The following is a 12,320-nucleotide window of genomic DNA, read 5'->3' on the forward strand; positions in this document are numbered from 1 at the left end:
GCATAAATATTAATTGAATAGTAACTACAATTGTTGGTGAATAGTTCTGAATAGTAACTGTGGCGACATAAACCGATAGTCACCACACCAAAAACGCCTAACAGCCGCGCAACTCGTCTGACACAGTAAGAATTTCGACTGTAAGAAAAGTGAAGTGCGCGCGGACGCCACCAGAGGCCATCTTATCTCAAGAGTAAGATGACGACTTCTGGGCTTTATAAGGAGCACGGGAAGACGGACGAATCACTCTTTGCGTACTCGCACTCGAGTCTCTTTTTGGCTGATACGAAGATATTACCATCTCTCGTATACAACGCTAGAGAGCACGCTGGCTACCAAGGAGCAGCCGTGGGACCCCGCAATTGCTGTGATCTCACCATTACGGAGGACCAGACCGCCGAGGGTACTATTGGCCGCCGACGACCCACGGATTTGGCGCTGTACTTCACCCAGGTACCTGCTACCGGACTTGTTAGAAAGCCTGGCAAGGGAGACCAGCACCCGAGATACCCAGACGGAGGACACGACCTGGAAGAATCGAGCGACGCAGACCATCGCCCTACCAGCGACCAGAGACCACGGTACGCAACACGAAGGCAGCAGCACGGATCAGGCCAAGACGCCCACGGGAACCAGCCAAACCCGCGACAAGCCGACAGGACGCCTTCGCAGGAAGAAACACGCTGCCAAGCAGAAGGAAGAACGATCTTCCAAGTGGAAGAGAGCCGCGGACAACCAGGTTCCGGAGATAACGTCCACACTATCCCTGGACGAAAATAACAACGCCAGTAGAGTACGAGTGACAAAGGCACAACCACCAATAGCGTGGAGACCGCGGGAGACTTAATATCCAGCACTATCGGCCCTTGTCAGGGCCACCAAACAAATTGCAAACATAAAGACTCTGTACAAATAAGATATACATACAGAATAAATTATTTATTTAAGGGGAAACCCGTGTACTTCTTTTCACGCACCATATCCCTCTGCGTACAACTTAACTGCGAGCGAACAACACGCCCACAACTGGTGACCCCGACGTCGGAGAGGATATGGCAAAAGCAGAAAACACGACGCTGAACCCATTCGTGATGGACGACCAAGAAGGAAGCCAGACAGGGAAGATAACAATAAGACTACCACCATTCTGGCCAGAGGAACTATGGTTCACTCAATTGGAGGGACAATTCGCCTTGTGCAACATCAACAGAGACAAGGAGAAATACGCCTACGCACTGTCGAAGATAGAGCCTAAACAAGCAAGGGAGGTAAAAGACGTAATCACACGGCCGCCGGAAAGAGACAAGTACAGAACACTGAAAAAAGCCTTGATACAACGACTAACCGACTCCCACGAAAATAGGATGCGGCAGCTACTAGAGAGAGAAGAGATTGGAGATAGGAAACCATCGCAATTCCTACGATATCTCAGCTCCTTAGCAGGATCGACGGTGACCCAAGACCTACTACGGACTCTGTGGATGGGCCGACTACCACCGCAGATGCAGGCCATACTGGCACCACGAACAGCAGACGCACTAGAGGAAGTCGCAGAGCAAGCAGATAGGATCCACGAACTGGGGCAGAGAACAATGGTCCTAGCAACCTCCACCTCGCAAAGGCAAAACACCAGCACGGAGGCCAACCAAGAAATCGAAGCCCTAAGAAAGGAAGTCGCCGCACTCACTACACAGATAGCAAGGATGGCCAGGTCGATGCAGAAATACCAACATCACGACAGAAACCAGGGTCGTCAAACTCTTATGGCGAAATTTTGTCTAGTACACGAGCGGCCCTCTTATTTATGTCCTTCTTAAAATCAGGAACTACGTAGCCAAAATTCAATATGGCGTCAGCTCACGTGATCTTTACTGTTAGCAACATGGCCGTGTTTTGGCCGTGTTTTGCCGGGCGCGTCACCGTGCCTTGGTTTTTATCGCACATAATAATTGATAGTGTGCCATGTGATGCCGCGTGCCTTGAGTGTCGAGTGCCTTCAAGCCGCGCGATAATAATGGAGTGAAGAAAAAAGCGCGAAAAAAGAACTGTGCGTGCATCCCATTGTCGCGGTTGATTGCTCGCGTGGCTTCGATTTTCTTCGACATTTAACAAATTAAATTAAAATTGGGTCTGGCCGAGTACAGTGCGTTGGAGTGCGTTTCATATAATTTGACAACAGCTCTGTTTTTCCGACCTTCAAGATTACAGGCCAGTACACACGTTTGGCGTGCCGACCTTGAAGATTACAGTCTACTACAGGCGTGTTTGGTTTGTCACCTCAAGATCATTTTCAGGTAAGAACATTAAAGACATTAATTAAATAAAAATAAAACAAAAAAAAACACTTAACAATAAAACAAAAATACTTTGATTCATTAATAGAAAAATGGTAAAAGCCTGTTGCGTTCCAAACTGCAAATCAGGTGTTAAAGTTCCAGCGCATATATTCCCAAAAAACATACAAAGATGCTCTGAATGGATAGAGAGCTTAAGATTACACCATTTGAGGACGTATTGTGTTGAACAATTACAAAAATATAGAGTGTGTCATAAACATTTTTCAGAAAAAGATTATAGCTGTGCTCAACATAGACGTTATTTAAAAAGTACAGCAATACCTACTTTAAATGAATCAAATTATGAAAATAATCATGAAACTAATCATGACGCACACTTGGTGTGTGGCACTACTGTGCCTCTTGAAAGTAATCATGAAAATAGAACAACTGATAATAATGAATTAATGGACTATAACATGAATACACAATTACCGAAAGAAACTATAACTAAAGAATATGTTTCGCAGCCTTCTTTTGAAAACAATTTTGTACAGAGAGTTGCACATATTGAGAAGCAAATGCAAGAGCAAAATGACCTATTAATGCAACAAAATGTCTTAATACAAGGCAATACAATGCAAATACAAAAATTACAAACTAAATTATTTTTACAAGATAATGTACAAGAAAGCCAAAAAGAAACCATAATCTTCAATGACAATAATAAAAAAAAAGAGGAAAAAGTCTCTTCAATCCTACAAAGACGTATACAACGAAGACCAAATTTTCAAAATTTTGTTACACGTGTTTCTGATCTTAGTCCTAGGTCTAAATCTTTATACAATATTAATGTAAAATTGAGGCGCAAAAATAAATATTTGAAGCATCTTGTAAATGAACATAGAGGAAAAACAAAATCAATTTCTTTAATACATCAGGATGCAACAACTAGTGTACGGGAAAATTTCATAAATATGATTTTGAAAAATAATGATGTCCCTCCTCAGGTATTCAATATAAAATGTTCATTAAATTTATAACTTTTTACATCCTATTTTAAAAATTTGTTAAATAACATTTTGGACATATTTTAATATGATTATAACTTTTATCAGCATTCAAGTATTTAAAACTGTAAAAGAATTGGAAACTTTGAACTTCAAAATTCTCATTTTTTTGAAACCTAAAGGTTAAATATTGAAGCTACAAAGCCTTGGAAGAAAAAATCATCCGTCGTAGAACCTGTACTATAACTGTAGAACCTTCCTTTTCTTACAAATTCGGGATTTAATGGAATTCAGGCAAATTTTAGGAATTTTACATTTAAAATTTTACATTTAAATTTGTTTTTGATAAAAATTATTTCTATTAGTTTTGTATTAATGTTAATGTATGAAATCATGGAAAATGGCTCTCAGTCTATTTTTTTAAACTTGAGGAAAACATTTTTCAGAGCATGTTGAAAAGTTGTTGACTTGATCATATAGACCGTTTTCACTCTAGGAGGTCACAAAAGCCAGCACCTATAGACATGGTTACGGACACATACGATCACGAGGAAAGAGATATGTATTGCGTGTTTAGTGTATATAATAGAATAGAGATAGAGATAGATATAGATATAAGATAGAGAGAGGTAGAATAGCAAGAAAAAAGGTACGGAAAGGAGGGCAGAGTAGGAGGATCGAGAGAAAGTAGGGAGAGGAGTCGGCGAGTTCGGCCGGGAGGTGTCCCTAGAGCATGCTTCCGAGCTTTCGGCAAGAAGGGACTCGTGCCAAGGGGGGAGCAAGGAGGCCCCTCCCCCCCCTTCGGAGGGAAGAAAGAGAAATGGGGCGAGGGATCTCTGTCCCGATCTGCTCTTTGGTTTTCCTACTCTTCGGGGGTTGGCTTTAAGGGAGAGTGCGAGCTTTTTCATCTGGGAGGGGCTTTCCGAGGGGACTTTTTCCTCTTTTTTTTCCGTTTCTTTTCTCTTTTTCTCTTCCTTTCTTTCTTTTTTCTTTTTTACTCTTTTCTTTTCTTTTCTTTCCCTCTTTTTTCCTCTTCCTATTCCTCTTTTTCCTTTTTTCTCTTTTTTCCTCTTCCTCTCCTTTTTTTCTCTTTTCTTCTCTCTTCTCCCTTCCTCTTCCTCTCCTTTTTTTCTCTTTTCTTCTCTCTTCTCCTTCCTCTTCCCCTCTTTCTTTTTTCCTTTTTCTCTTTCTTTCTTTCTCCCCTTCCTCTTTTCCTCTTTTTTCCTCTCCCTCTTCTTTCCTTCTCTTTTCTTTTCCCCTCTCCTCCCTCCCTCTTCCCCTCTTTTTCCTCTTTCTTTTCCTTCTTTTCCTTCTCTCCCCTCCCTCTTCCTTTTTTTCCTCTTCCTCTCCTTTCTTTCTTTTTTTCCTTCTCTTTTCTCCCTTCCTCTTTCTTTCTTTTCCTTTCCCTTTTCCTTCCTTTCTTTCTCCCTTTTTTCTCTTCTCTTTTCCCCTTCCTCTCCCTTTTTCCTTCTCCCTCTCCCTCTCCCAAACAGAGAGAGAAAGAGAGAGCAAGACAGAGAGAAAGAAAGAGAGAGAGAGAGTGCATGAGTGTGAGTACTTGTGTGTTTATATATATATATATATATATATATATATATATATATATATATATTTACTGACGATAGAAAATTTCTTCTCTTTGAATTACTTAATGTTTTCAAAGAACAAATCGAATAACTCATATTTACAATTACAATTAAAAAATATGAACATATAAATATTAGCGTGAAATCTGCTATTGTATATAAAAAAATATTAAAATAATAGTTATTTACAATAAATTTTCGATGCTTTCAGCTTTTTCAATAGTGAGTTTTCTTTCCAGCGTAGTGGCTTCTATGCAACTTTCCTTTGCTACTTCTTCCGCAGCTAATCCCACTTCTTGTTCATATTTTTTAAATGTTTTAAAAGCTGGACATGGGACGTTTATACAAGATAGAAGTTTTTTCAAGTGTGTCCATCCTAACCCAGAATGTAGGACACCTGCAGAGAGAACAATTCAATACAAATAATAAATAGTAATTATAAGATTTATAACAATAGAAGCATAATAATCTGTTATAAAATATTACCTAATGCTGCGTTCGAATTGATGTCGAAGTAAGTTTTGCGTTTATCGATGGTGCATTTTTGTGTGCTTATGCAAACTTCATTTACGGCGAGGCACTCGTGACACCGTACTAGAACCCAGATAACACAGTGTCTTCTTAAAGAATTCATAAAGTAGTCTTCCTTTCTGAACAGTAATTCCTGAGGAATTCATAGAAGAATACTTTAAGAATAACCTAGGAAGTTACATGCACCATGATTTGAATTCCTCAGGACTTCTTAAAGTATTCATATAGAATTATTTGTTAGAATTCCTCAGAACTTCTCAAAGTATTCTTATAGAATTACTTCTTGGAATTCCTCAGAACTTCTTGAAGTATTCATTAGAACTTCTCCAAGCAGATATCTCAAACGCAATTAAAAAATTTATTTTCAAGATTTCTGATAAATTTTCCGATTTTTATAATATTGGGACGTTTCTCAGAAAAATTTAAAAAATAAAAAAATTTGATTAATTTGGTAAGAGGAAGATTATACCATGTTTCAGTCAAGCCATAGTCGTACCTGTTAAAGCATGTTTAATTTCTGTACCTGAAAAAACGGTCACCCATCCAAGTGTTAACCATCGCCAACGTGCTTGACTTCGAAGACCGTACGCATCCTAACGCCCCCTGATGATCCATGAACACTTCTTGTTTATGCATACATATTTGTTATAGATTATTACAATAGATGTTGTCAGAAGGATGAAACATATGTATAGTTAACACAAACGAGGATAAATATTGCATCATGCGGAACGCGACACTTTGTCGTTGCAGATCAGCACGCTCTTAAGTTGTATATTAATTGTTTTGTTAATTATATATAGCGCATTTCGTATATAAAAGTATAAATTAGCATTTATTAAGCGATATATAATTATAAAAATATAATTGAGATTATCCAAACACTCGAGTAATTTCTGATAAATACTCAAAGTATTCCAAATAATAAATCGCGAGATATTCATTGCAATGAACTCTTAAAGAATACTTCAATGTGAACTCATTGTGGCTAATTCCTCAAGAATTCTTTATGTATTCAATTTTCTACTTCTCCAAGTATTCATTAAAATGATTTCTTTAGGAATTTCTGTTCATCTCTGTGTTACCTGGGAAGTAAAGAAGCCAAGCCTCTTCGAATCTCACTTTCTATGTATTGTAAGGAAAAAGCTTCGGCACAAAAACAACACCATAATTGCTGTCCCAGAATGTTCATGTCGACAAAGCGTCCATCGATGACATTTGTTAGTGTTACATTTTCGTTGATGGTTATCGCACGCGGATTACTTTCCTCCAGTTCTGTCGAAACTTTTCTTCGATTTAGTCCTGCTTTTTGTTGAGCGAGTCTTTTTTCATAAATATTTTTCTTTACTATTTTGCCTTTCCACCGATAACATTTCGTTTCCGACATTGTAATTATTGACATAACCTCGCACGAAGTCTTGCTGGTCTTGCACTGTTTTAATACTGTGCAAGTCTGCCAACCTAAGTGAATCAAGTCATACAGTGTTGTCACGTTTATCTTGAGAGAGTCGTATAATAATGTTTATAATAAATAATATTAAAAATTACGTTTACATGATACATATTTATTTTTTTTGACGTTATTGAAGTCACATTTGTTTATCAGCACTGCCGAATAATGTTCTTAATTTTGATAATATTTGACGTTATAAAGTTGAAATCAGGGCATTTTCACTGTCAAAAGTTTAGGCTCATAAGTGAAAAAAATCGCAAATAATGCAGGAAAAAACATTTTTTAAGTGAAAAATACCTTTGTAGGAGTAAAAACAAGACTCCAACTATCGTTCAAGTTTCTTACATCTAGATTTACTATGCGTTAGGCGTAGATATTTAAGTATTTCAAATTTCATGCACTTTTGTCTAAAATTGTACATCCTTAACAAGATTTCCTGTTTCTGCCATAAATTTATTATCATGTTGTGTAGCAAGGTTTCCTCTGTTATTTGCCTAAATTTTGCATTTTATTGTGTCGGAGCAAATCTTGTAATTTCTCTACGTAATATTTATGTACAAGTCTTTCTCTGTTATTTACAGCCGCGTGTGATAAAAACTTTTGCCGTAAATTCCAGATAGCACACGGACGTCCTCAGGACGTCTAGGACGGATTTCGTGGATATCCTGAGGACGTTCTGATTTTATCCCGGGACGTCCTCAGGACATCCTAAGGAATAGCAAACGAGCGCCACTTTTTAGTCCTCAGGACATCCTGAGGATACCATAAGATTTCCTCAGGACATCCTCAGGAATAGCAAACAATGACCACTTTTTGCCAGATTTTTCAGATTTTTTTTAGGATTTTTGATAAATGTATCGATTTTTTATAAGAATTGAAACATTTCTCAGAAAAATTTAAAAAATTCCGATTAATTTAGAAAATTTTTAAATATTTCTATGTATTTTTAACAGTTTTTGAAAATTGAAAAAAAACTTTAACAAAAAATTAAAAGTTCAAATTATTTCTACGATAATTTTGTAAGAGGAAAAAGACTATACATGTTTCAGCGACAGTTGTACCTGTTAAAGCATGTTTAATCTCTGTACCCGAGAAAACGGTCACCCATCCAAGTATCAACCATCGCCGACGTTGCTTGACTTCGAAGACCATACGCATTCTAACGCTTCGTGATGATCCATGAGTACTTCTTGTTTATGCATTCATATTTGTTATAGATCATTACAATAGATGTTTGTCAGAAGGATGAAACATATATAATTAACTTATATTTTTATAAATAAATATAAAGTTTTACAGTTTTTTTAAAACATTTTTACATATGCGCGCAAAATAGCAGTGAAATAACTTATTTAAAAAACTGTTTTTGCGCCTTTTGTATAAAATAAAACAAAAAAATTATTTAATGTCATCTTTTGTAATTTTTTAGTATTGTTAATATGCCATATTGTTTCAATGAGTGTAGACATTCAATCTGACTTTGAAGTCAACATTTTTACACATTTGATTTTACAATACATTCTAGAAATACGTCCAATATTCAAAGATTTCTCACTTGCTATATTAATTTACCCGTCTTTTTAAAAAATTACTATACGTCCATGATGTCCCTGAATACTATTTTAGGATGTCCTGAGGACTTTCGTAGGATGTCCTGAGGACTTTCGTAGGATGTCCTGAGGACTCTCTTAGAACGTCCTAAGGACTGTCTTAAGATGTCCTGAGGATTGTTTTAGAATGTCCTGAGGACTGTCTTAGAATGTCCTGAGGACTTTCAGGATATCATATTCTTAAAACATTCTGTGCTATCTAAAATGTCTGGTATTTATACAGTCATTATATTTAAGTTTATCTTCAGACATTTTGTAGCTAATGAAACTCTTTATACAATATTTTAAGAATAACGTTTTCAGCTAGAATACGTATATCCTCATGACATCCCAAGGTTGTCCTCAAGACATGAGTAAATTTTTAATTTATATTAATACTATTACAGAATCTAACATTCTAAACTTACTTTAGAAGTCAAATTTATACATAAAATATTTATATAAAATATTTACAATAATACAATTATTATATCCTGACAAGATCCCAGGACATCCCGGGACATATTCAGGATGATCCTGAGGACGTCCTATGCTATCTGGGTTTGTTCGAAACTTTTAGAAGACAAAGCAACAGACAATTACTTGTCATAAAATTGTTGTCAAAATTTAAACAATCCTTGCTGTAAAGCTTTCACGATATGTGATTTTAACAGGCCCGGCTAGCTGGAAATCGAAGTATTATACAGCATATTTAAACGTATATTTAACATATTGTTTTTTCATCTCTCACGCCTATTGCTTTAGTACAATACCACAAGCAAAGAGACGAATGTGAACGAGAACCAAGATTATGCTGCGATCAGTTGGAGCGAGTGAGAGCATACGTTTAGGTAAAAGTATGAGAGAGAAAACAAAAATAGTTTGAGAGAGAACGTGAGGATTATGCAGCAAAGGGTAGATGCGAGAGAGAGAACGATGATATCAAGAAAGAAGAAAGTAATAGGAAACGTACATGCGTTGTTCCTCCCCCTACCTCTCTAATTTTTTTAAAGCAGCTAGGTATTGGTGCTCAACTGCGACCTCAAATCACTTCCGCGAGACAGGAAATCTATGTCGAAAACATCGAGGTGCATTACGAAGACATAAAATCTCTAAATAAAATGGATGTTATGCATACTTTACGTTGTCGGAATCATGTGAACAATTGCGCTTTACAGAATGTATTTAAACTGTATAACTGGTGGTCTTGTAATAAAAAATAATTTTTAATACGTTGTCTATTTCTTTATACTTATATTATTCGTTTATATTTCCTTTTCCCCATCTCGTTATTGTATAAATTAATTTGGATTGATAGGTAGGAGAAAAATAATTCTTAAATAATTTTTAATTTTTATACGAAATACATATTTATTTATTTGTTATATAAAACATTATGTACAATATTGTTTAAGGCATATGCCATCATTTCACAATTTATAGGTGATGATTTTATGCATATTTCATTTAATGCTTTAATCGCATCACATTCATTACGAATATTATTTCGCTGTATATAGTTTAGAAAATAATTATATCTTTCTTTCACTATGTACATATTCTCCAGCAATTTAAAATACACATTATTAATGCAATCTTTAAGCTTGAATAAAAACTCTATAGTAGATGGTATCATATATAAGGTGTTGTTATTTAATGTAAATTTTATGACACATGCGTTATGTATTTTTACGTTTTCTATAAGAAGACTGTCTATCTGCGATGATGTAGAGGTGGCTGATAGCAGAAGTCGCTCTACCGCGTTGCTAAATATCTATGCGTTGCTCGAACATCATTATCCATATTTGACGTGAAAATGGTATTTGGTTGCCCTTGTTGTCGCCAAGCAGTATTTCCACAGAAGGCTCAGGCTTCACGCTGATTCCAATCTCGCAAGTATTTGTACCCTGTGGTGATCAAAGCAAATCTCCCTAGAATACGTGGAGTATAGTACAGCTGTGATTTTCTGTAAAAAAAAAATAAAGCGAGTTATAGAAAAAAAATTTTTTTTTAAATATATAGAAAATAAATATTATAAATTACAAAATTATAAATACTTACGGTTTATTGCACGCTTCATTTTGCTGAATAGAAATGTAGTAGTTCATCTTTGGTCGTCTTTCACCAATCGACTAAGGAGTTACGTTGTCGGGAACCTTTGTTGTCCGTAATGAACAACTATTAAGTAACATAATAAGAACTACTAGTTTATAAATAAGTTCTACACTACTAGTTCAATAGAATCTACAGGGTGTTTGGTAAAGATTTATGCAATTTTTATAAGCAGGTAGAGCGCATTAAGCTGAACATAAAATCCTCATCGTTTTTCCATTTTCACAATAGTTAACGAGTTATAGACTTGTAAAATTTTCTGTATTAGCCCGGCCTACCGGCAAATGCAAGCACGCCGAGCGCCCGACCGCGGCGGCCGCCCCTCCCTAGCGCTTGAATCTTGAGATTGCTAGGCGCGCGGGGGGAGTTGTTACAACAAGCGGCAATGGCTACGCACAATGTGTACGTGTACATACATGTGTACAAAAAAATATCAGTTCTAATGCTTAAAGAAGCAATTACTAAATTTATTTTTTTTTATAAATAATGATTATTTTTAATAAAAAATTTTTTTGGTGATAGTCTTAAATGTTGTAAACTGTCATTACAAATTTTAAAAGAAGCTATTACCATGTGCCAAAAAAAAATTTATACTTTTTTAAACAACATTAGAAAATCGGTCAAAAATTTTGTTTCGTTTTTTTTTGCGCCAGTGTATATACAGGGTGTCTGGTGTTTTTTTATAGAATGTTCATGAGCAGGTAGAGCGCATGAAATTGAATAGAAAAGTCTTTACCGTTTTTCCATTTTCGCAATATTTAACAAGTTAGTGACTTGTAAAATTTTCTGTATTAGCCCGGCCTACCGGCAAATGCAAGCGCGCTGAGCGTCCGGCCGCGGCGGCCGCCCCTCCCTAGCGCTTGAACCTTGAGATTGCTAGGCGCGCGGGGGGAGTTGTTACAACAAGCAACAATACGCATAAGCGACGCGTAACGCTAAATTCTCCCTTTGAATTATGATAGTTCCTTACCTTTTTTAATGAAAATAAAATTTTCTAACGACAAAAAGTATGTGTACGTGTGTACGTGTACATGCATGTGTACAAAAAAAATATCAGTTCTAATGCTTAAAGAAGCAATTATTAAATTTATTTTTTTTAATAAATAATGATTATTTTTAATAAAAAATATTTTTTTGATGATAGTCTTAAACGCCGTAAACTGTCATTACAAATTTTAAAAGAAGCTATTACCATGTGCCAAAAAAAAATTTATACTTTTTTAAACAACATTAGAAAATTTTATTGATTAAAATGGAAATAACAACCAAATAAAATGTTTGTTTCAACTTTATATTTTTAATTAAAAATTAAATAACGAGGATATTTTTAATAAAATTAATCCTTGTTATAGACTTATAATACACGGAAAAAACTTCATGGTAAAAATTACTATGGTAAGTAGTAAACGCGTGCCAAGGAAGAATTATGAAAATTTTTATTATGTTTTTCATCAAATTATGATAATGTTTACATTACTTATATAGAGACTTCCGTTTCCGGTGTCGTAGAGAGTGACAGGTGTGTGTGTGGCGTGTGAAAGAGTGAGTGAGTAAGGTGGTTAAGAAGCAGAGAATAATTGCGAGAGGGGTGGTAGTGAGAGAGGGTTCGTTGGGTGGAGTAGGGGAAGAGGAGTTGAAGCGGAGAAAACAGTAATTAGTTAATTAGAGAGGAAAGAGAATTGAGTGGGCAGGTTAGAGAACATAGAGAAAGTAAGGAATAGAGAGAGGCAAGCGAAGAGGAGTAGAGAGTAGGAGGGAGACAC

The 12,320-nt window shown here is 36.0% G+C and overlaps 2 protein-coding genes across 2 annotated transcripts in view; both read left to right on the forward strand.

The window, feature by feature from the left end:
- LOC118644506 (peroxynitrite isomerase THAP4-like) overlaps positions 1 to 12,320 on the forward strand; it is a 59,629-nt gene that overhangs the window by 25,107 nt on the left and 22,202 nt on the right. The gene's annotated exons all lie outside the window — the stretch shown is intronic.
- Positions 1,053 to 1,817, forward strand: LOC118644324. Its single transcript, XM_036282584.1, has one exon. It carries the CDS (start codon positions 1,053 to 1,055, stop codon positions 1,815 to 1,817), a length of 765 nt encoding a protein of 254 aa, XP_036138477.1.

Source organism: Monomorium pharaonis, chromosome 2 (genome assembly GCF_013373865.1).
Source record: "Monomorium pharaonis isolate MP-MQ-018 chromosome 2, ASM1337386v2, whole genome shotgun sequence".
Lineage (NCBI taxonomy): Eukaryota > Metazoa > Arthropoda > Insecta > Hymenoptera > Formicidae > Monomorium > Monomorium pharaonis.